At 41.7% G+C, this 24,825-nt stretch overlaps 2 protein-coding genes across 3 annotated transcripts in view; one reads left to right on the forward strand and one right to left on the reverse strand.

Moving 5' to 3' along the window:
- LOC309340994 (cytosolic phospholipase A2 delta-like) overlaps nt 1-24,825 on the forward strand; it is a 272,520-nt gene that overhangs the window by 239,615 nt on the left and 8,080 nt on the right. The gene's annotated exons all lie outside the window — the stretch shown is intronic.
- The window catches only part of LOC309340772 (cytosolic phospholipase A2 epsilon-like), a 46,476-nt gene continuing 25,888 nt past the window's right edge, over nt 4,238-24,825 (reverse strand). For both annotated transcript variants that reach the window (XM_081859848.1, XM_081859849.1), the window contains 11 exons: nt 22,121-22,158; nt 20,454-20,589; nt 16,736-16,872; nt 14,310-14,535; nt 11,986-12,100; nt 11,721-11,858; nt 10,307-10,414; nt 7,693-7,878; nt 7,203-7,369; nt 5,823-6,003; nt 4,238-4,967 (listed from right to left, as the gene is read on the reverse strand). In XM_081859848.1, the coding sequence (XP_081715974.1) occupies nt 4,753-4,967; nt 5,823-6,003; nt 7,203-7,369; nt 7,693-7,878; nt 10,307-10,414; nt 11,721-11,858; nt 11,986-12,100; nt 14,310-14,535; nt 16,736-16,872; nt 20,454-20,589; nt 22,121-22,158 (1,647 nt within the window). In that variant the 3' untranslated portion in view covers nt 4,238-4,752. The remainder of the gene's footprint in view (nt 4,968-5,822; nt 6,004-7,202; nt 7,370-7,692; nt 7,879-10,306; nt 10,415-11,720; nt 11,859-11,985; nt 12,101-14,309; nt 14,536-16,735; nt 16,873-20,453; nt 20,590-22,120; nt 22,159-24,825) is intronic.

The following is a 24,825-nucleotide window of genomic DNA, read 5'->3' on the forward strand; positions in this document are numbered from 1 at the left end:
GGTCCCACTCTCTTGGGGCCCCCCCAATAAATAAAAGGGAAAAAACCGATGTACATTTCCAAAAAATAAGATAAAAAACAAATAAAACAAAACCTACACACAGCAACAGTGTTTTGTGTTGTGTAGGCTCCTGTGATGTAAGTAATGGGCCCTGCCTGCTAGCCTGCTCCCTAAAATATCATTGGTCTGCTCATTTCTATATATAGGGTGCCTACATTCTGCACGGACTGGTTGCATGGCTTTAGATACCTATTAGGTTCATAAATTAGTATATAGCATATATTCAACACAAAAAAGTGACAATTTGTTGTTGACAAAGGACAGCTGGACATATAAAGGGCCCCATTAACTTCAGTAACTTACAGCTTCATCAAACTTAAATCCGGCCCTGTCTGTGTGCTCCCTCTAGGCTATGAAAATCAGGGGGTGAGAAGTCTGTTTACAGTCCCATTAAGGAGCAGGGCCTTCTTCGTGGCTACATCTGTGGAACATACTCTGTGGTCGAAATTGGTGGTTCTCCCAGATGGACATAATTAAAAATGTAATTTGTTTTACCAGGATAGGGCAAATTGGACAGGAGCCTAGCAGTTTGATTTTTCATTGTGTTACGTTTTAATTATTCATAATATATTTTACTGATAGCGTAACTATTGTTTTTATTGTGTTTGTATTTTGCAGTGGTTATCCATCCTGGAGCCCTGTGGAGGGAAGAGAGGAATACAGGAATGAACAATAAATAATTATCTCGACTGAGCTACCAAGAGAGAAAAGTAAACACATAGGGCTACTTTCGATAAGGAGCCATTGCTGCCTCCTCTGTTTTTGCCCGTTTTTTTGGACAGGTTTACTAGTCCCAATCCAGAAGCCTTTTTCTTGTTCTCCTTTTTCTTGTGCATTCATATCTGTCACCAAGCAAGATGGTAGAACAGAGTGGTTATCCTTGATCCCACTCTCAGTACTGTTTGCACCTGCAAAGATTTTGGTGCAGACCTACTGCTTCATTCTGGAGCATGCACTACAGCTTTCTGCTGATGTTCTGTAACTTTTCATACCACAAATGCTGCTGGTTTTGTTTTCCCAGACTTTGTTGCGCCATAGAGGATGGTCAACTATAAATCTGCTAATGGCTTATTATTGCATCAGTAACATGTTGCAGAATCCACCTGGACAGGGGAACACCACCAGTCTGGAGATGCCCCAGGTATCCAGAAAAATATTTGTTTTTAATTTAAAACAAAACAATCTCCTGAGGACTGTTGAGGGTTCAGGGAGATGGGGAGTGGAGGGAGAGGGAAAAACAGCATGGGCTGGAACATAATCAGCCTGATCAAGTGAGTGGCCATTTATCGGGCCCTGGAAAAGGGTATTAGGTTAGCAAATGTATACCATAAGGGTTTCACCCCTTCTCTTAGTTCAAAATAGGCATTGGCCACATTGAAGTAAAAAAGAATTCTGGGTGAGAGAAATTAATTGGCATTGGAAGAAAAGCAATTCCTAGTTGGTTAATTAATAACTCCTCCAAGGGTTCCAAAGACCCTAGTAGCTTCTTGAATTATCCTGGAAGGCTTGGTGAACTTACGGTAAGTTTGGGGATGCACACCAAAGCTTCCTGCTCAGTTTACCCCAAATCTCTGCAGTCAGTGCTTTACAGTAATTGGATTGCAATGCTGAGATTCTCAGGTTTGGTGTTGGGTCCTATCTAGACCCTAGAACTTAGCAGAATCTCATACTATTGCACAATGGGCAACTTAAATCATGCCCTTCCCTGCAATTCCTGTTAAGTCCGCAGCTTGTCATAGTACATTCATCAACTGCAACCATTCAGTGATAGGAATTGGTGACTAAGAGACTGAGCTACACACAAGGATGTTCCTAGTTTAAATCTTCCCTCTACCCTGAATTAACTAGGTGGCCTTTTCAAGTCAATCTCAATCTCAAACCTCCCCCCTTATTTATTCATGTTATTAAAATATTTTTATATACCACTATTCATAAAAAACACCCCATCAGGGTGATTTAAAACAGTTATAAAGAAAACCATATGAAAAATTTTGTGTTGTTAATTGCCTGCATAAGCCTGACAGAATAGAAAAGTTTTCAGCAAAGTTGAAATAGAGGGCCCCTGCTGAATCCCTGTTGGCAAAGGGTTCCACAAGACACAGCTGATGGTGCTAAAGGATCTTTTTAATAATGGTGTCACGTGTCAGGTGCCTTCTGCAGCCCCACACTGAGCACCTTGCAGTAATCCAGCCTCAAGGTTTCCAGTGCCTGGACTACACTGGAAAAGAACACCTGTAGCTGGTAAACCAGACAAAGCTGGTAAAAGGCACTCCTGGCCTCAGAGAGCATGGGTCTCTAATGAAGTACCCAAGCTACACACCTTCAATGTGGGATAACAATAATAATTGACCTTACAGCAGGGGCAACTGTAGTTGTTGAGATGCTGGACTGTAATTTTCATTATCCCTGACCATTGATTATGCTGGCTGGCCGTTGTAGTCCAATAACAGCTGGAAGGCCACTAAGTTCCCCTTCCCTGCATTGTAGGGTTCTTGCAAGGCTTGTAGCTAGATGCATTAGCACTGAATATGAAAGTTTCCCACAACAGCTTGCAATTATGGTGGCATCTCAGAATCTGTATTCATTTTGAATACCAGTTCCTTACATCTCATAAATGTAACACTGCAGCATATCCCCAAAATTATTGATTTGGCAGGTGAAATGTTAGGCATCTTGCTCTGGTACTGAATCTAAAAATGTTAATATTAATGCTTAATAATTTGATAGTGTAAAAGAGATCCTTGTTACCTAAGATTTTTATGCCCTGCCATCCTATCTTAGATCTATTACTTGCAAGAACCCAGACATCTTCCCACAATGGAAGAGCTGATGTATCTTCCTGCAACAAAAACCATAAAAGTTTGTTGTTGGTACAGTACAATTCCCATCCCTATCCAGTATGGACTGGCAATATGAATGCTGAATAATAGTAGAAGAAGAAGAGGAGTTTGGATTTGATATCCCGCCTTTCACTCCCTTTAAGGAGTCTCAAAGTGGCTAACAATCTCCTTTCCCTTCCTCCCCCACAACAAACACTCTGTGAGGTGAGTGGGGCTGAGAGACTTCACAGAAGTGTGATTGGCCCAAGGTCACCCAGCAGCTGCATGTGGAGGAGCGGAGACGCGAACCCGGTTCCCCAGATTACAAGACTACCGCTCTCAACCACTACACCACACTGGCTCTCTGAATAGTGATTCAGTCTGTTTCTGAAGATGGGCACAAGGCATCCCATGTAGAATTAAATCTACTTTTCTTTTATTTGAAATCTTGTGCATTCTGAAAACTACTAGTTCACCAGCTGGTAAGATCTTCAGTTAATGAAATGTGCTTGCAGCTTTTGTACATGCAGAAAATGATTTCCTGAAGGCGCAAAACCAAACCCTTTATGTTATAAATTTTAGCCATGCAATTTTTGCATTAAACCCGGGACTAGTTCTCTTAAATAAAAATCATTCATCTTTCTTTTTTCTCAGTCTCTGTGTGTAGATACAGACTTTTTGTGGGGGTTTTCTGTTGCGCTGGGTGCTATATAAAGAATGAGGATGGGATAGGGATGCAGGTGGCGCTGTGGTCTAAACCACTGAGACTTGGGCTTGCTGATCAGAAGGTTGGCAGTTCAAATCCCCGTGATGGAGTAAGCTCCAGTTGCTCTGTCCCAGTACCTGCCAAGCTAGCAGTTCAAAAGCACACCGGTGCAAGTAGATAAATAGGTATCGCTGTGGCGGGAAGGTAAATGGTGTTTCCATGTGCTCTGGTTTCCATCATGGTGTCCTGTTGCACCAGAAGCGGTTTAGTCCTGCTGGCCACATGACCCGGAAAGCTGTCTGCTGACAAATGCTGGCTCCCTCGGCCTGAAAGCCAGATGAGTGCTGTAACCCCATAGTCTCCTTTGACAGGACTTAACCATCCAGGGGTCCTTTACCTTTACCTTTATATGAAGAAATCACCCTTATTCCAGTAGCCAGGAATTTTTGCCCCATCATCCTGTTGTGTAAGGATTCACCACCACCACCCCAGCATCAAAACATGATCAGCACCATGTTCTTCGACAGTTTTGAACAGCTTTCCCTCCTTCCCTATCAAATCATAGGACCAATCTGATTCATCCAATGAAGATTCTTACATAGAACAGTATGAGTACTGCCTGTTCCTGCACATGGAGACTTTTCCAGAGTGATACTGTTGCATAGGTACCAGAAACTGGTTTTATTTGTTTTAATAAAAATCATTTAGCACTACTCATATTTGAGCAAAACAATTTTATGCAAAACACTTCTTCTTACATAATTTGTACAGAAACCATGAAACAATACATAAAACACCTCAAATGCATTGGGAAAGGGAGTGATATGTAGAGCATAAATAGCACTGTAAGAAAGAAGTTTTACAGTGTATTTCTACAATAATTTGTTCAGAGCACTTAAAAGTAGCTTCCAAGATGATAATGTAATGTACGGCCACAGAACTGTCTATGAAGAACAAAAGTAGAATGACTTACAGTATTCATTAACAATTTCTAATATCCAGTATTTCCTCCTGAAGGGGTTATACAGCGACTTTAATATTTGTTTGATTGAGTTCTTTGTTTTTCCTTCTGGAATGAAATGCCGATTACTCCCTAGTACTACTGAACAATGTCAGAGGTTTGAGGCTCTCTTTCCGCTAAAAGGCTCGCCATGGATTTTGAAATTGTTAACTCTTCTTCTTCTGCTTCTTCCGATCCACAGCTATACGCAAAGTTTTGAGAATCAAATCTATGTTATTTTGGATGTTGTACTCACAAAGTTTTACTAGCTTTTGGAAGTCCTTTTCTGAATACCGCAAAGAATATATATTATATGGGCCAGTGGAACTGGTAAGATCATCAATTTCACCATCTTCCATCTCCTCAGGGCTTCGTTTCACACCTAAGATTTAAAAACAATATATAAGTAGGTAGTTTTATTTCAGATAGATAGCCTGGTTTTTGTTGCAGCAAACACCACAGAGAGTGTTGTGGTATCGTAAAGACTAACAGATTTAATTCAGCATAAACTTTTGTGGGCAGAAGTCCACTTCTTCAGATATATAAATTGTTAATTCTCATGCATGAGGTATATGTACATGGGAAATAACCCGGATAGAAATAAAGATATCATCTTGGTAAGGAAAATAAGGAAGGCTTATTATTGTCTTCAATAATTTGTACAGCAAAATGCATTACAGACTTTAAAGCGTCTCTTTAGGAAAATCATTCTGTTGGAGTGTAATTATTCTTCCCTTTATTTCAGTTTCTCCTCAGTACAGAAGCAGTGTGCCCGAATCTTCTTTCGGAATGTGTGGCTGAGACTGGACTCAATTAAAACTGGGTCTTTAGGTTTGAGTGAAATACTTCATCCAGCTGACTGTGCCATCTCAAAAATCAATGTTTTGGTCCAAATGCTGGCATAGAAGACCTATGACATCTCCCAAGTACAACTGCAGAAAAAAACTCAATAGCTTTTTGGGGTGGCAGTATTTTTAGAAGAGCACATGAAGCCACATGTAATCTGGGACATGCACAGCCCAGTGTCACCTCCGATGTTGCAAAGAATATGACTAGTGGGGAAAGGGGGGGTGGTATCCTGAATTGTGTACTGCTTCTGTTTAGTAGTAAGCATGTCTTACCCCTGCTTCTTCATTTTCCTTTTGAAACAACTCTCTTAGATTTCCAACTTAGTCAAAGAACAGAATTGATCATAATGTAATGAAAAGCAAAAATTATCAGACTTGTACAGACTTACCAGGTGCTTTATACTCTTTGAATGTGTCACACACTAAGGGGAAAAGAAGCACTATTGGAATTTCAGGGCCCTCTTGATCTCCCACCAAGTAGCATTCCTTCAGATCACCATCTTCCTTTGGTATAATTTGAGGGAATGGGACTCCTTGTTCTGATAAATACTTTGCGGCTTTTTCCAGAGGCTATGTAAGGGGGATAAAATCCAAGCATGATTTTAATAGTGGAGCCATTACTTGATAGACTGGAAGTGCATTCGCACACGCCTAATTCGTAGACTTTTTTTTTTTTAATCTCTGGTTTCCCCAATCCCAACAACATGGAACACTGCAGAGTTTGCACTTCACCTGTGACCAGAAGGTCATCTTAAATTCTCCATTAAAGGGCTTTGAGATTCTATCTCAGCTGTGTGGAAGGCAAATTATGCTGCAGAACGAACTAATTATATTGTTAACCATCTCTTTTTAGGGAGAAGGGTGCCCTTAGTTGCCCAAACTTAACTATGTGAACAGCTTGTAGGGTGATTGGAAACCTTAAAGAACCCCACCCATTAATATCAATTTTGTTCAACCTTGCTCAACTCCCAGAACTTCCATCTCTGTTCTGAGTAAATAAGAGGAAGAGTTGGAGAAAGGAGTGCTGAGGGCAAGAGAATAAACCCCCCCCCAAGCCCTTGAGAAAGTAAGTCTTCAAGGGGATTAATTGCTTTGGGACCTTTCATTTGGTAAAAAGTGCTATAAAAAATCTTAAAACATAAATCAATCCACAGTTGTCCCAGTGGTAGCAGCAGTATCAAAGCAAAAGGCCTTTTCTTTGCAACTGAAAGAAAGAAAGAATGGGAAAGAAGTTTTTCTCAGTGAAGTCTGGAAACTTGGCTGGAAACTGTTCTTGCAAACAGGACTGAGAACATGCATCCTGTGCATAGGCTTTTAACAGCTCACACACAAAAGTCACCTCCTTATTTGTGTATTCAGAACTGACCTCCAAATACATGTCTTGTGTACATGCAAACAAAAAGCAGCAGAACTTGTCTAGAAGAGAAAAAAACTGATTTGGTGGAAGACTGCTTTCACAGAAGCCCTGTTGCAATGTGAATAAAGCTAGCAGAATATTTATCTTATCTCTCTTCCATCTGACAGGGAAGATGTGTGAAAGACAGCATTTGTCAGTTTCCCCTTCTCACAGCCCTGGTATTGCTGGTGGCAGAGGAGGAAACAGCTGCAAGAAGATGATTTCAACAGAAGAGAAGGCACAGAGTACAGACCATCAACTTCCTCTTTGTATGATAGGGACAGAAATGAGTAACCAACTGTCAAAAGCAAATAAGTTATGCACACTCCCATTATTTGTGTTGGGGGGGGAAGCTGTGCTCAAGATTGCTTACCGTTATTTGTGATCCTTCGCTGTAATTTAAGTGTATTATGAGATCCACATTTCTTCCCTGCCTCATGAGTGGCGGGTAGCTGCTTTCAAGGGCAAATGCATTATCTACCAGATACAGGTAATCTTCAGCTCCTGTCAGCTGGTTCGGAAAGGTATCAAGATCACAGTCTGAAAGAAATGAATTTGTGGTCAGAAACGGGCAGTGCTGCTCCTACGGGGAACATAAAGAAACAGAAAATGCACTCAAAATATAGTTCTCCCCACTCATGACATTTCAAGAGACTGTCCATTTCCGGTCTCTGAACTTCTGTCTTTCAGTAACTGGGTAGAGCACACAATTTCTGTTGCCTACCCAGGAAGTCCTTCCCCTCTGGAAGAAGAGGAAATGCTCAGTCCTTAAAGACTCCCTGATTACCATATGAAGGCTTTAGGTATTGGCCAAGCAAGCTAACCCAAGGGAACTTTCATTTAAAAAAGAGCTCTTGCTATACCTTTCCACTTTGAAAATTCGCTCTTTAGGTATTCGTTGTGCATTTGGCAGCCTCTCAGAAAATTAGGGATCACCGAAACTGCTGGTCGCCACATAATAACATTTTGAAAAGCATTGGCAAGGCTGTCCAGAGGATACTGCATACGGGTAGGGAGTTTATCTGTTGACGGATACCAAGGACATTCCTCTGTAGAAGGAACAACATATTAAACACATTTTTTTCCATGTTAGAAAATAGTAACCATGCTATGAGATGCTTGAAATTTACAGTGCTTCATTTCCCCATACCATCTTGGCTTTCTACAAGTTTGTTTTTGTATCAAATCTACCTAAAACTCCAAATTACAGTTCCAAAGCTGGTCTGCTTATATATGGTCTGCTTCAATGTGATTATGTGCAACATTTCATCTGCCTGCATCATGTAGGTAGATAGCCGTTACACCAGCTCTGTTCTGCACCAATATATGTCATAGGTGTCATCTATTGTTGATATAACCTGCACTGCTGTGTAGGGCCAGCTTTTACTAGCCATTTGGACTAGCAGCGATAGTCATGAGATCCAGCCCAAACCCTATCTGATTTGCAGGAGTTAAGCTCAAAAGTGTTATCACTGCTGCAGGAAGCAAACATTGGGAAACACCTTTGTTGGTAGTATTCCACTCTAAGCTCATCCAGTCAGTATAATACTCACTTGTGCCCCCACCCTTGTGCTAATTGTCAGTGTTGGGTACCAATAGGGTAAACTGTTTTTTAAATGAGGTCCTTTTACTTAGAAAATCAAAGTCATACTTTACCAATATGTCCCTGTTACCACTGTCATACTTTATTTTAAAAAAGAAAAACTATTTTGTTTAAGGTGTACCTGATTAAAAAAAACATGTCTTTGCTAACACAGGCACCATACAGGGTTTACACTTTGTTGCAAACTTGTGTTTTGGAACCACCGCAATAAAAACAGAATAACACCACTAAAATATTTAAAATGCTATCATAACAACAAGCAGCAGCGATACAAGATGCAACAAAAAGCTGTGATCCCAGGGAACAGAGAATTAATCTAAATCAAACTGAATCATAAGCAGAATGCATACAAAAAGCTAAAAAGGAGGGAGCCAGATGAGCCTTTTGAGGAAGCCCATGGCCTGCATATCTCAGATGCTGGTGGCACACAGAACAAACGTTTCACAACAGATATTAAATCAAAAGCAGAATTCTGGGATTCCGGACCTGAAGCACTTGAACTTTTAAAGGTGGTCTGAACCAGTGGTCCGGAAACACACCAGGAGCCACTGCAGATCAAATAGCAATGGTTATATGCTTTGAATAGCAAGACTCTGGCAGCAGCATTCTGCACCAGCTTCCATTTCCTTAGTTTTCAAAAGCAACCTACTGTAGAGAGCTTTGCATTACAGTAGTTGATAACCAAAATGTGCCCAGGGAAGTGAAACTGGCCAGATCTGTCTTTTCTAGAAAATGTGTAAGTAGCACTCCAGCTGAAGCTATGCACTGACGTTCCTGGCCACAGACATCCATTGCTCCTCTAAGAGCATGGGTGGTCCAGTAGCATCTCCATGCAATGCACCTGATTGTTCAGACACAGTGCTATCCCATCAGAAACTTTGTGAATTACCAATCCCAGGCTAGCTCTCTTGTGGCCATTTGTATCTCCATTTTATCTGGATTAAGCCTCAGTTTCTTTGTCCAAATCAAGTCCAGAACAGATCCCAAACACTGGTTTAGAACCCCTATTACTTCTCTGGAATCTGCTAGAACAAAGAGATGGAGTTATGGGGGACAGTAAGTACTCCAAAACTCTGGATGGCTGCTCCCATTGGGTTAATGTAGGTGATGACCATTAACATTGGGTTAATGTAGGTGATGAACAGCACAAGGATAACAAGATGGACCCATGACAAGATGGAGTCCCTCAGAGGCACTTTCTGGATAGGGCTGGAATCATCACAATACAGTGCCATCTCAGCCCCAGCCTAGCTAGCCAATCCAGAGAGATCCTGTGGTCAATGATACTGGAAAATTCCCAGGACAGCAGAACAAACAGGCACACACCATCCTGTTTCTTTTCTGCTAAAGGTCACCTAGCAGGGCAACAAAGTCAGTCCCAGGGCCAAAACCAGGCCAAAGTAAGCTTGTGATTATTTTGTATATGGCACTAATAATTACCGGTGTGTTTTGTAGCATTGCTTAAAGAATTGTAAAATACATCACTGAAATACAAAAGGCCCACTGATGTGTTGTGCACATGTAGGGCATAGTCATGTTCATACTTTTTGCCCTGTCCTGACATCAGGTCTCTCTCTTCTGATAACCACAGGTTGCCTACAGTTGTCTGTGAAGTCACCCCAAAAAGCAAGCTCCTGCTTGTGTGCATGATCTGAACACCTGTACAGGCAGAAGCCTGTGTGTTAAGAGCTGCTTTATGGGCAACTGTGATGGTTACTGAAAAGAAAGAGGCAAGGCTAAAAGCACTACTCCCAAGTAAACACAGCTATAACATACACACAAATAACACATAAATAGGACTACAGAAGGAAAGTACATAAATGTTCTGTCCCCATAAATAAACAGAGCAGAAACAAAATGGAACAGTAACTTACCAAGCTCAGTTATTCTATTTCGTGTCCACTTCTGCCAAAAATCTTCCGTACTAACACTCAGAAACCAGGCATCCATCAAATTTATAGAAAATACACTACTCCAGATTCCTGTGATAGGGAAGAAATTGGGAAATTGGGAATAATTTGTGTAGTTTTCATGTTTGAGATGCCCATGTTACATAGTGCCTAAAAGTGGGTGAGCTGTGAGTCTATTTCTTGGTTCAAATCTCACCTCAGTCATGAACCTTTAGGAAGAGCCTCTACTCAGCCTTCTGTTTATGCTAATATATTAATACTGGTATACATTACAAGACTGATAGGGTATACTGAGATAATATATATAAGAGACTTTGAACAAGAATTGAGCCAAAACATCTCAGAAGATCACCCAAGACTGCTAAGGAACAAAGCTAGGCTGGGGACATTGGCTAGGCTGCCAACACAGTTGCCACTGTAAGCAGAAGAATAAAAAAATAAAAAATAAAAATAAAAAAGGATATAAATGCTGGGAGTGGAGAGAGAGAAGAAGCAATGTTGATGCCACAGCTAATGGTGAGGCACACTTCCTAGAAACCGGATAATTTCTTATCCCTCCAGAGAATAATTGACAAAACGGCACCCATTTTTGCTGCCTATGGGTGAAAAATAGGGTGGAAAAATCCAGGAAGTTGTTTTTGCTCTGTTCTAGTTATGAACACATAACATGTTTTAAGATTGCTACGTCATTATAATTTATAGTTTCTTAGTATAAGCACACAGAGCCACCTACTGGTAAATTAGAATAGAGCACATGATGGGATTTGAAATTATTGGTTTTCAAGAACATCTAAGTAAGTAGCTCATTAGTAGCAACACTCCAAACGCTGCAATTATGGAACTATCATAATTTATTTTGCGTCTTTGGTGCAATCATCAAATGCATTCCCACCCTCTTGCTAATTGCATATAGGATGTGGAAGTGCCTATTTGCCAGCAACAAGGTATAGGAAATGTTTTGTGCATGCTCTTTTAATACATATTGGTCACAGTAGATGATAATTAAGCACACACTTAATTTAAATGTGCTTTATAATAAGATAGATATGTCCCAAATATGTTTAGTCTTTCAGTGTTTTATGCCAACATAGGAAAATTCTAAATAGAGTAGGTTTTATGTGCTCATAGCAGTGGCAAATAGATTGTTTATCAAAAGAACCTTACTGTACACAGAACTATTTATAATCTGCTAGAGCTCTGTGCTAAAGACTCAAATACTCCTAAAAATAAAAGTATTTTACTATTATTGGCTACAATCTTGTGCCAATTAATCTGAACTAGATGGGCCATTGGTCCGATTCAGCCAGATCTTCTTATGTTCTTAACTCAATGGGACTTACTGCTGAATAGGTGTCTATAGGACTGCCCTATTAATTACCTTCCAAGAAGCAGATCCGTGATTCTGGGATTTTCTTCATCAAATGACCCATAAAGAATTCACTGCCAAAATGTTCAGCACGAATGTAGGCTCCATATTTTTGAAATCCCACTTCATAAGGGGTGAACTCCAACCATTCTAAAAAGGAAGCCACAGAAGAGTATCTTTTAGTATTCCTAAATTACATGAATCAGCCTTTCTAGTCCTCAGTTCTACTGTTTGAGAATTAAATGCAAGCATATATTTATAAAATATTTGCAATTACCTCTAAATCCTCGATTACTTAGTTTTTCTTTTACACTGAGACAAAGATACACAGGCAGAGGGTTCTGGCCATTAGTCAACGCCCGCTGCTGATCTGTGAGTTTATTCTGATCTACCTGTTTGTGAAAGGCAGAAAGAAGCAGTTAATGTAGCTGAAAAGGGTGTAAGAGGCTGTTCTAGAATTTATACTCTAGTGATGGCATCTTACTCTAAACCGAAGCCCAAACTATTGTGCTAAGTTAGTGTGTTAGCCTACTTTGATTCAGTTGTTCTTTCTAAACAAAAAGGGATACGTGCAATTAAATTCTGCCCAACCCCATTCAAAATGAACATTAATGAAAGGTTTTTGAAAGTGCTTGAGGCTTCCTGCATTGAAAACTCTTTTCTTAATGAAAGGTACAGATACTCAAACAATAGACACAGTTGTGAAGAGCATATTGCTAAAATTTTCTGTACAAACAAATGTTTCTTTGAGAAGCCTCCCTAGGAAGCTGCCTTATAACAGGGTTGCCATGCGTTCGGGATCCAAACGGGAATTTCAAAAAATTGACAAAATGTCAGGGTTTTTGCCAGAACAGAACCAGGAAGTGTGTTTTTGTGTGCTTTTTACTTCTTGCAATATGGCCACCCTACCTTATAATGAGCCAGACAACTGGTCCATTTAGCTCAGTACTGATTACAGCCAATATCATTTGATGGGAGTGATTAGAGGAGGCTCATAAGCCCCCATTCACACTTCATTCCATGCAAAGGGACTCCACATAATTAAAGGGTAGCATGGCTGTCCCACAATCCTTATTCCTGAAGTTGTGCCTGATCCAGTTCCATCCTTGGCCTCTGTACATTTAAAGTGTGAACTGGCTAGACTTGTGATTGGGAGCAGTGTGGCCCCATGACCCTTGCACCATATGGAGTTTCTTCGTGCGGGATAACACGTGAAAGCTGAGGGATTCCTATATGCATCGAATGTATGATAAACACCCAGCTATTTGCAGTGCACGTATATCCTTTTCTGACTTCAGACACCAAACATCACAGTGTACAATGAGGATTTATATAGATGTGCCATCAACACCTCCACAATATGGCGCTCAGGCAGAATTTACAGTGCTCCCACCTCAGCATCTACCGGTAGGTGCCAACTCCCTGGGGCCCTGGGGGCTCAAGCACCCACAAAATTCCCCATGAAGGGGCTGGGCACCCACAAATTTTGGTGCCAGGGCCATGCATGCTGGATGGCACCCACAGCCCCAGGGCCAAGCTGACACTCCTATCTGACATTATATTTTGGTATGTTAAGAAGCATGGTTGGGATTGTGTTCAATGAAGCACTAAGCAGCTCATTCCATCAGCACAATGATCATCGCAATCCTTGCAAAACGTAATGTTCCCTCCTTTCCTCTGTCTGCCCACTCCCTAAATCTGTTGTAGTGTGTGTGTGTGTGTGTTCCCACAATCTCTAGAGCAGATTAAGGGATGGAGGGAAGTCCTATTCCACTACCAGTAATTCTTGCACTTCTGCGATCATTTAATTGAATACCATCCATTACCTAGCACTTTTCTGTGTGGAGAAAAAACAAAATGGATTTTACTAGTAATTTAGGATTGCTGTCTTTGGGTAATTTATTCTTATGGAATCAAGCACTTCTGTGATATATGCTACTATTTTGTAACTAAAAAAAAATTATCCTGCCCAGATGCCTCACTTCATCTTACTGGGATGCAGTGTTAGAAACTGAGATATGAAAGCTAGCAGCTAAATGGCACCTTAAACCTTGGTTGTGGGCACAACAACAGAATGTCTAGGCATGCTTTTTTATAATAAGAAGATATATTACAAAGCTGAAAACGAATGAACTACAGCTAAAATATTATGTTCATTTTTCACATGGTCTAGTCCTTCCCCTGCCCACCCCCCACCCCTCACTAATATTCTTAAGAGGGTCTCTTCTCCAGTCTTCAGGCAGTAGCTGGAAGTGGGAAGGCAGAAAAGGGTCCTCTTTTCCTTCCACTCTGCAAATCTTTTAATCTGAAATCTTAGGCGCAGTACTGAGCCCAGAGCTCAGAAATTGCTCATGCTAATGAAATTGCCTGTCACAAAATGTGCCTAGAACAATGAGAATTTTGAATACTGTTGGGATGTATTTGACTTAATCAGAGTAAAGCTGTTGAAACTATTAAGCTTGTCACAACTAATTTAAGTTCATTGATTTCAGTGGGTCTACTCTGAGTATGATGGAACTTGAAATGCTTCATTTTTGCTAGATTGTACCCCTAATCAAAACTAGGCATTAGCTGGTGTTTTTAGAGTAAAGTATATAATACCGTATCGTGTAGCATGGCTTCAATGATAAGTCCCCAAAGATCTGTAAAAGAGATATGATGCCCTTCTTGATAACGCTGCCACAGCTCCTTTGAATAGTATGCTAGACGTTCTGGGGAAAAACTGGCAAGGAACTTGTTTTTTTTCAGTTGTTTTTGGACTTCAACGAGTGGCTCTTCTAAATTTTTATGTGACCAATTAGGATCATCATACAATTTTGCCATTGTCCTGGAAAGAAACACAGTAAATACAGATTTGGGTTCAGAAGAGGAAAAACATGAAATGTAGGTGTTTGACACTTTGTGGCCATGTCTTTACTTGAGTTCTAGGTTTGGGGGATCCATGTGAACTGTATTGAGAGCAGCAATTATTGGAGCATTCCCAGTAAAAGATTGGCCATTTGTGCTAGCCAAAGATGATAACTCAGCTCTCACTACTTTGAGTGCCAGTGTGGTGTAGTGGTTAAGAATGGTGGACTCGTAATCTGGTGAACTGGGTTCGATTCCCTTCTCCTCCACATGCAGCTGCTGGGTGACTTTGGGCTAGTCACACTTCTCTGAAATCTCTCAGCCCCACTCACCTCACAGAGTGTTTGTTGTGGGGGAGGAAGGGAAAGGAGAATGTTAGCCGCTTTGAGACTCCTGAAGGGGAGTGATAAAGCAGGATATCAAATCCAAACTCTTCTTCACTAATGACCACAATCAAGATTTGGATATGGAATAATAGACAAAGCTTTACCAAATGATTTCTGCTTCTTATGCAGTTGTTAAAAGCCCAGCACTTCCATTTTTAAAAGTGGGATGGGTAACCAAAACTACATCAAAAAAGCTACAGAATTAATAGCATGAGATGATTCAAGCAACATTGACCATTCCACAGTAGGAAGGAAGGAAGTGGATTTCTGATCCCAAACTTGGTGATCAGTCAGATTTGAAAAAGAATCAAAATCCATCCACCTAGACTGCTGTAATTCACTCTCCCTGGAGCTGCGCCTGAACATAGCCCAGATGTTTCAGCTGGTTTTGGTTAGAACCAAATTAATTAGATAACATTACAGCGGTCTTGTACCATGTATACTGATTGCCAATTTGTTCAAAAGCTCAATTCCAGCTGCTAGTTTTGACCTTTAAAAGCCTACATATGGTATGGGAAACCTGTGGCCTTCCAGATATTATTGGAGCCCTTTCCACCAGCACCAGCTAGCTTAGCAAATGGATGGGGATGGTGGAAATTACAGTCCTTCAACATCTAGAGGGCCTCTGGTTCTCCATCTCTGCCTTAAAATTGTTTGTAACCAGAATATCATAAGCATTGGCATCTGCTTTTTCCTCCTACCTTCAGAGCTATGCCAGTGCATACTGACAAGTACTTTTTTCAGTTGTGACCAAGATTTGGAAAAACCCTCTTTAGAAGCATCCACTTAATCCCATTCTGGCATTCTTTTAAATGAGCAGCAATAACGTGTTGTTGTTGTTGTTTTTAAAAAAACAAATCAGTGAGATTTTGCAGAATTTGCTCTCAATTTTTTTTTATGTTGCCACTGTCTTTCAAGCTGCTTTTAATCCATTGTATTGAATGGGTTTAAATTGTTATTGTTTTTAATACTGTGTTTTATTTCTCTAGACTTGATTATACTACGGAAAGACAGGGTATTAGTTTCAAAAACAAACAAGTTTCTCCAAAGGAACCAATATTTACTGAAAGTTGACTGTAGCTACCACTTCCCCATCATGCGAAGGTTAATAATAATAATAATAATATTTTATTTGTATCCCGCCCTCCCCAGCCAAAGCCGGGCTCAGGGCGGCTAACAACAAGAAAACAATACAACAGTACAACACAACACAACACTCTAAAATCATTCCTTATAAAATTAATTCAAATTAAACCACTGGCAACCATTGGGCCAGAGCTCCGCGAAGCTTGCCGAGGGAGGGAGTCAGGCTGTGCCCTGGCCAAAGGCCTGGTGGAACAGCTCTGTCTTGCAGGCCCTGCAGAAGGATGTCAAGTCCTGCAGGACCCTTGTCTCTTGTGACAGAGTGTTCCACCAGATCGGAGCCACAGCCGAAAAAGCCCTGGCTCTAGTTGAGGCCAGCCTAACCTCTCTGTGGCCTGGGACCTTCAAGATGTTTTTATTTGAAGACCGTAAGTTTCTCTGTGGGACATACCAGGAGAGGCGGTCCCATAGGTACAAGGGTCCTAGGCCGTATAGGGCTTTAAAGGTTAAAACCAGCACCTTAAACCTGATCCTGTACTCCACCGGGAGCCAGTGCAGCTGGTATAGCACTGAATGTGAATGTGATCTCGCAGCGAAGACCCCGTAAGGAGTCTCGCTGCAGCATAAGGAACATCTTGTTATATTAATTCATTTCATTGCATCGTGGACATAAATATGGGTTACTTAACTCTTTTGCTCACATTTCCTTACCATGTTGTGCCAGATAAGCCAGTAAAATATGAAACACAGTCCAAAAGATCAAACTTTTGGAGAGTCAACAGGTGGGAATATGATGCTGTAAGTGCTCTCATCCCCCCTCCTGTCGTCATAATTGCCACCACTGGCACCTGTTTTGATATAGAAAAAAGCAGAACATTCATTAGGATGGCTTATAAAGGGAAGGGCTGCTACAAAATATAGATACAGCTGGTACTTCAATATCTGGAGAGCTACAGCCATAACATTTCAAAAAGAACTCTGTGCAAGTCACTGCTCCCTGGAGCCATTCCCAGGTTCTTGGCAGAGCCCTTACATGCAGGCAAGCCAGTAGGGCAGGTATAGAATAGATTTGTGGAGCTTCAAACAGCGTGTCAATGGGAGCAGCAGAAAGGAATGCAAACGTAAAAGCCTTCCAGGTGTTGTTCCTGGAATCCAGGTCACATGGAATTTAGCTGACTTGGGGAAACAGCACTAGCCCAGCTAATTTGCCCAGCAGTGACCTCAGGGGAAAGATGGGATATGAGAGTACACATTGAGGTAATATTCACTGCTGGCATAAATTGTAAACTTTGTTAGAAAAAGATTGATGACTTCTTTTTCTCCAAAGAACCAAAGCAGGTCATGGGATGAGTCCAGATTTTTAGGACTCCCGGAGGCGGCGCCATCGGCAATGGCGGTTTCCCTCTGAACTGGAGGGAGAAGCCCCACAGAAATCGGGTCCTACTGCTACAGCGAAGTGGGGACCCTTCCGAAAATCGCAGGCGGGTGAAGCCTGTGACCATGGGACTCGGCGGGCACCTTATGCGCCCCCCTGAACTTGCAAAGGAGCCCTGCAAAGGACTCCGGAGCGGGACGGGAGCGCAGCGTGGTGCTGAGAGTTGATCGCTACTTCTGCGGAGCAAAGCTGCACAGCTGTTGCCGGAGAGCACTGTCCTCTTTCCTGTGAAACTTCGATCTGAAACAACTACCCGTGAGTAGGAAATTGGAAAGACTGAAAGATCAAAGGAATAGTTCCTTTGATCGATACTATGAACTTGAATTTGGCACTGAAGCGGGAAGGCGCAAACAGGAAGTCTGCCTTTCCGGTCTTGTAAATAGATCTAAAGCAAAGACTACGGAACTATGAACTGTGAAAAATGGAAGTAGAAGGACTTAAATTTCACTGTCAGATAAAAGAACCCCCTTACCGAGCTGCGGGGGGTGGTGGTGAAGGAAAATATTTAATTTTCGGGAAAGAAAGGGAAAGGAAAAGACCATAGCTCAATCCCTGATATCGATCTGCCTAAAACAGTAGAAAGGCCGTTTTGGGCACGCACCGTATGTAGACATTGTAACTCTTTTGTGAACTCTGCAAGGAAAATTGAAACTTTGGAAGGAAGCTTTAACTCTGTTACTGTTTCTTTTATTATTGCAACAACTGGAAAGTTGGGGAAGAGACTTTTTGAAACAAGTATCGTTAAGACAAGTCGCCACTGTGCTCCCCTAGAGGAACTTTGTGTTATAACTGGGGATTTTCCACTGCAGCTGGCTACTCTCTTGCTACCTAAACAAGTCTGAATACTGAAAGTGACCTTGGTTCTCAGACACAAAGTAATGGATCAACTTCAACCTCAAGATAAGCCGCAGGAAAAATCAACAAGGATTAAAACTAGACAGCAGCAACGAAGACCATCATTGGTAGCCCCTACTGCCTCAGAAAAGGAAGATATTGTTCAGACGGGAGCAAAAGGAACAGGGTCTGAAGAGAATGTATCTGCAACACTAGATAAAATACTTGGGGCCCTGCAAAACTTGACAGTTAAAATTGACTTAAATACTACAAGTATCAATGATTTGGGGCAGAAGGTGAACTTAAATACTATAAGCATCAATGATTTGGGGCAAAAAGTGAACTCTAATACACAGGCCATTGACAGGTTGCTGCAGGAATCTAAAGAGACAAAAAAGATTGCTGAAGAAGCGAAAGAGAAGGTTTTAGCGGTAGAAGAAAAGATACCGCCAATTAACAAACAGCTAGAGGACCATAGGGCACAATTGTCTATGTTTGAACTTAAGGATAAACAGACTAATCTGAGGTCAGGGTGGTACCGGAATTAGAAGAAGGTGACCTGGGTGACTTTCTTACACAGGAATTTGAAGAATTCTGGAGCCTGGACCCGGACAAACAAGAATTCAAGATAGTGACTGCTTTCAGGCTTGGGAAAAACAGAAGGAAAAATAGGGTGAGAGATTGTTTGATTACTTTTAGATCAAAAGAAGAGAGGGACAAAATATCGAGTCTCCATTATCAGAAATCACTGGAAATAGAAGACTCAAGAATAGAAATTTTTAAAGATATCCCAAAATATTTACTGGATCTCAGAGCTAACTACGGAGACTTAGTGGCCCTGTTAAGAAGAAACAGCATTATATTCAGGTGGGAATTTCCTCAGGGCCTGTCTTTTACTTTTAGAGGGGAAAAGGTAAGGATAAGATCAGAGGAAGATAAAGTGAGATTCTTGAGAGACTACGAGGAAGCCCTACAAAAAGAGGCTGAAGAAAAAGAGCCTAAAGTGCCGAGGCCAGGATTATTAGACTCAGGACGGCATCCTTTGGGATTGGACGAACCAGAAAAAGCGACACCGCCGACGGAACACGAACAGTTACTGGGAGCATTTGGAGGAAAAGCTAAATAACTACAACATGTCTCTGCAGATATTAACTTGGAACATTAGGGGTCTTAATTCCGCTGACAAGAGGAAAAGAGTCTTTCACTTGTTGAAAAAAGAACAATTGGACTTGATTTGCCTGCAGGAAACTCATGTAACTAGATAACACAGGAAAGTATTAGTAAATAAAAGATTAGGCCAAGAATTCATCTCTTCAGACAAAGTTAAAAAGAGAGGAGTTGTGATCTATGGAAAAGAAAGTCTATCACCAAAATTTATTATCAAAGATGAACATGGAAGATTCGTGACCATTGAAATACAATTTCAAGGAGAGAGACTCTTGATAGTAGGAATATATGCGCCAAACGAGGGGAAATCTGAATTTTTTAAGAAACTGCATGAGACGTTGTTGGACTTTATGGACTGTAACATTATTTTGATGGGAGATATGAATGGTGTAGTATCGACAAATATGGACAAGTCTGAAAGACAGATAGTCACAAAAGATGGAAGACTACCGAAAACTTTCTTTGAAATGACAAACAATATGGACTTAATTGATACCTGGAAAACTAAGAACCCCCTAGGTAGAGAGGGAACCTTCTTTTCTGAAGCCAAAATGACCTGGACAAGAATTGACCAAATCTGGATAACCAGAGGAATGACTCCTAAGATTCGGAAAGTGGAAATTTGCCCAAAAACTTGCTCCGACCATAATCCTGTGAAGATGGAAATGAAAACAACATCGATTGGCCCCTTCAGATGGAGGATGAATGACACCTTGTTTAGAGATCCAGAAATTATTAAGAAGGCCCAAAAAAACTATGAAAGACTATTTTGAAACAAATTTGAAGACCACAGTGGAAAAAAGAGTAATCTGGGACGCAAGTAAAGCTGTAATGAGAGGGTTTCCAATTCAACAAAATGCAATAAAAAGGAGAATTCAAAAAGAAAAAAAAGTGTCCAGATTTTTAGAGCACACAGGTAGGTATGTGTGTGCAGAACTGCTACACCTGTTTGTTTGCCAGCTAATCTGCTTGTAAAATGTGCACCCCCCTTACCTCATCTTCACACAGATCTTCCTCAAGCTGTAGTGCCCTTTTAAAGGCATCAGCAGCAACCTTTTTCCTTTTCTGCAGGAATTCCAGTTCCTCTGGACAGAGATCAAACCCCAAGCGAACATCTAAGCCCGATGTGCTGTAACACAGGTGAAAATGTATCATACAACAGAACTTTCAGAATACACAAGAAGAGCCCTGATAGATCAGAACAAAGGTCCAACTGGTCCAGGGCATTTTGCTTTCTCAGTGGCCAACCAGATACTTGTGCGAAGCAGTATTGAAAATGGGCAGGTCTGCATCCAGTGCATTGATCCTCAAAAATGTAAACCACTTTGCATAATGTGTGATGCTGGGCTGTGGCCAAACTGATAGATGATGCTATGTTAATTTAACTCCAACCAGAAAACCTCAAATCCAATTCACGACAGTGCAGAAATTTTTAAAGTACATTTTTTAGTTGCAAAAAACTCTTCCTCCACTTCTATAATGGTGAGCAGAGCACATTGCGTGTTCAGACCCAGAGACCTCCCCCCTAAATAAACACACATTTGACTCAAATTTTAGTTTTGGTTTTGGGCAGAATTTAGGCCACAACTTTATTGGTTACAGAAGAGTGGTTGCATAGGCTCTGGTTTGACTAGCTCCCTGCACCCTTGCAGGCAGCGCTGACGCAGGGCACCAGAATAGGTCAGCCAAGGATGAACACCTGAGGTAGGTGAAAAGCTCAGGAACAGACTATGTTCACTCCCCAGATGCTCCCCTGGACTCAGGCATGGGCACAACCCCCTCTCAGGGGTTGACCAAACCAAGTTGAGTCCCTGGATTCCTTTAATGGAATACCCTTCACATAGGGATGGTGAGACCGTTCTCCCATCCCTATCACATGAACCAGAGCCTATCCGTAACCTTACAAGTTGTGACGATTTGCTACGTGGCAGGCGAAACCCAAATGGCAACAGCCAATCAGCCAAGTGGGGAAAATTCCTGCCATGCCCCTGTCCCAACGACAGATGGCACACGACAGCATAGGAAGGCCAATTGCAAAAATGCCCTAAAAGTAGGGAGAGGTGGGCGGGTGTTCCGATGCACAAGCCGAAAGAGGAAGCTCTGGGTCACGTGCATAGGTATATATAGGTCCCTTGATCTGTTTAGACTGCACCCCATTGGGCAGATTAAGCCCAGCAACAAGGGACCTACCAATTGGGTGTTGTGGCTATCCAATATATCCACCCACAACCAGGAGGTCAGGTCTCCAGGTCTCACCGCAACACGTGCCCTCTTTTAGGGAGGACACGCTTTATTGGAAGAGGATTATAATTCTGAATGTAATGACTCTCAAACAGTAGTAAAGGGGTTTGAGAAGTACAATTTCAAAGTCATAGTGTTAGTGATAAACATATTCATTATGATCCTAAATTTACTTTTGGCATATGTTAAGATTTTCCAGTTTTCAAGTCAAAACTATATACAAATATTTGAGAGGAGATTTCTCAACTTGAAATTGAAGGCCCAAAATTTGGTTCCTTGAATCTAAGCTTCACAAAGCTAAGTTGTTCTGTGAAGTAAATATGCGGGGTGGGGTGGGGTGGGGAATTGGTCACATCTTTTAAAAATGGATAAAGCGGAAGAGCCAAAAACCACATTATTTTATTTTGACTGAATCTTACCAGGTCTTTGCTTTGAAGTGTAAATTAACTTCTTTGTCCTAAAAGTTAAGAATTTAAATACAATCAATTATGTCACATCATAAAAGCCTTCCCAAATTCCAAAAATAGACAAAATATATTTCCTGTTCTGTGCCAGGTTTGCATATGCTGTTGTGAATGTCAAAAATCAGAGATGGTTTCTGTGTGTTGTTTTTACACTCTTTCTAATGATTGTCTCTAAAATTTGAAATTCACAACATCATGTACATAATTTTGGTTTCATTCTGCAGTCGGTGATTCTAGTACCTATACTGACTTATAAAGTGACTTTGACATAGTCTGGAAAATGCAACTGCAGTTTATATATTGTGCTAATACTTAGGAAGGATGTGGGCAGGGCATCTCCCATGTATTTCAGGTTGCAGTTATTCCACAGGACCATCCATTTCTCTAACTAGTCCCACACACTATAGTGGTTTTGTTTCATGCAGCCAATGAAGACAGCAGCCCCATGTCAAGCTTTCCTCCTGTTCCCATTGGGCAGTATTCAACTACTGCACCCCATCACCCCAAGGTTTGTGCAACCCAACTGTTTGTGCAACACTTCTCCTCCTGCATGCACCATGCTTCTCCCCAAATCTGCTCCAGAGCTTTGGGGGAACCCCTAGAACAGATTTATGGGGCACATGGGTTGTGGGGGAAAAGAGAAGGAGAAAATTCTGTGGTGCAATAATAAATCCTTGCTCTGACAGGAAAAAAAAAAAGCTAAACAGTCGTACCTTGGTTCTCGAACGGAATGCATTCTGGAAGTCCGTTCGACTTCCAAAAATGTTCAAAAACCAAAGTGCGGCTTCTGATTGGCTGCAGGAGCTTCCTGCACTCAACCAGAAGTCACGGAAGCCACAGAAGCCACGTCGGACGTTCAGCGTCCAAAAATAGTTTGCAAATCAGAAGTGTCACTTCTGGGTTTGCGGCATTTGGGAGCCAAAACGTCAGAGTAACAAGGCGTTCGAGAACCAAGGTACAACTGTATTGGATTCCACCCATTATGGTACCCTTGTGGTACTTTCAACGCTTGCTCCACTTGGGGGAAATGTAATGTGATGACATCACAACACTGGCCTGGGACCCAAGTATCTGAAAGAATATTTGGCCAGCGTGATATATAGCAATTCATTCAAATACAATATATCAATTAACATAAAAATCATAAAGCCAGTAAATAACATCAGCATCTTAAAACAATAAACACAGCAAGGTGGTAATGCCACAGCAAAGGAAGCAATCCTTAAATCAGCTATTTCTGTTGGCCTGAATAAGAAGCTACACCTTAAGTTGATGACTAGAAGCAATGAATGTGAGGGACAACCAGATCTCTAACAGAAGCGAGTTCTAAACATGGGTTGCCACAAGAGAAAAGGCCCTGTTCTGTGCTATCATACAACAAACTGTACCCACTGAGGGAACAACAGGCAGTGCCTCCCTAAATAACCTTAAGGAATGGGTAGTGTGAAAGGCATTCCTTCAAATATTTGTATCCCAGGGCATATAAAACTTTAAAGTGTTAACTCTGGAATACAAACTGGGACTAGGAGTGAATAGGCAGCCTATGTAACTCCTTGAGGATCCGTGAACATTTAGCACTGCTAGCTAATAACATGGTAGTCACATTCTGTACCAGCACAGTAAAAGGTAAAGGTACCCCTGCCTGTACGGGCCAGTCTTGACAGACTCTAGGGTTGTGCGCCCATCTCACTTAAGAGGCCGGGGGCCAGCGCTGTCCGGAGACACTTCCGGGTCACGTGGCCAGCGTGACAAAGCTGCATCTGGTGAGCCAGCGTAGCACAGGGAAACGCCGTTTACCTTCCCGCCAGTAAGCGGTCCCTAATTATCTACTTGCACCCGGGGGTGCTTTTGAACTGCTAGGTTGGCAGGCGCTGGGACCGAGCAACGGGAGCGCAGCCCGCCGCGGGGATTCGAACCGCCGACCTTTCGATCGGCAAGCCCTGGGCGCTGAGGCTTTTACCCAAGCGCCACCCGCGTCCCTTGTACCAGCACAGAGCACACTGCAATAGTTTAAAATGGGGGTGGGAACCTCAGGCCCAGAGGTCAGATCTCCCAAGGCTACACCTCCTCAACCACACCTCATCTTTCCAGACCACACACTTCACCAGCCCATATGGTATGCTGAGAGTTTGTTTGGACCTTGGGTGATGAGAGGGAGGGTGTGAAAGAAGGAAAATGAATGGATATTGATTTGTAGATATTAGTAACTTCGTATTAATGCAGTATTTTTATGTGTAACTGTGTATTTTATAATATGTTGTTTAAGCTGTCTGTGGTTGCTTCAGTTCTTTTGTACGTTTTGCTAAGATGGAGGACAGAGGTGTGGTGTGTGTGTGTGTGTGTGTGCCTGCTGCACAAAGGTTAAGCTTATATTCACTGATCTGTCAATCTTTGCCTCTGGTCCCCCCTACTTACCACTGGCATGTGGCTCTCAAAAAGATGTTCAGAAGGGAAATGTTTCCCATTCCTAGTCTAAATGTAATGCTATTTGAGCATGTACTTCTATAGTCAGCCTATGGTGGACCAAGAAGGGCCATAGCTGGACTAGGAATAGCCTCTCATAGCCACTGAGGCCAGTGACAATGATGGCTAAAGGTGCACCTTCAAGCTATGCCCCTGTTCTGTCAGGAGGAATGCAATTCCATCTGGAACAGGCCCTC

The sequence above is a fragment of the Podarcis erhardii genome (genome assembly GCF_964252035.2).
Source record: "Podarcis erhardii genome assembly, chromosome: 1".
NCBI classification, from domain to species: domain Eukaryota; kingdom Metazoa; phylum Chordata; class Lepidosauria; order Squamata; family Lacertidae; genus Podarcis; species Podarcis erhardii.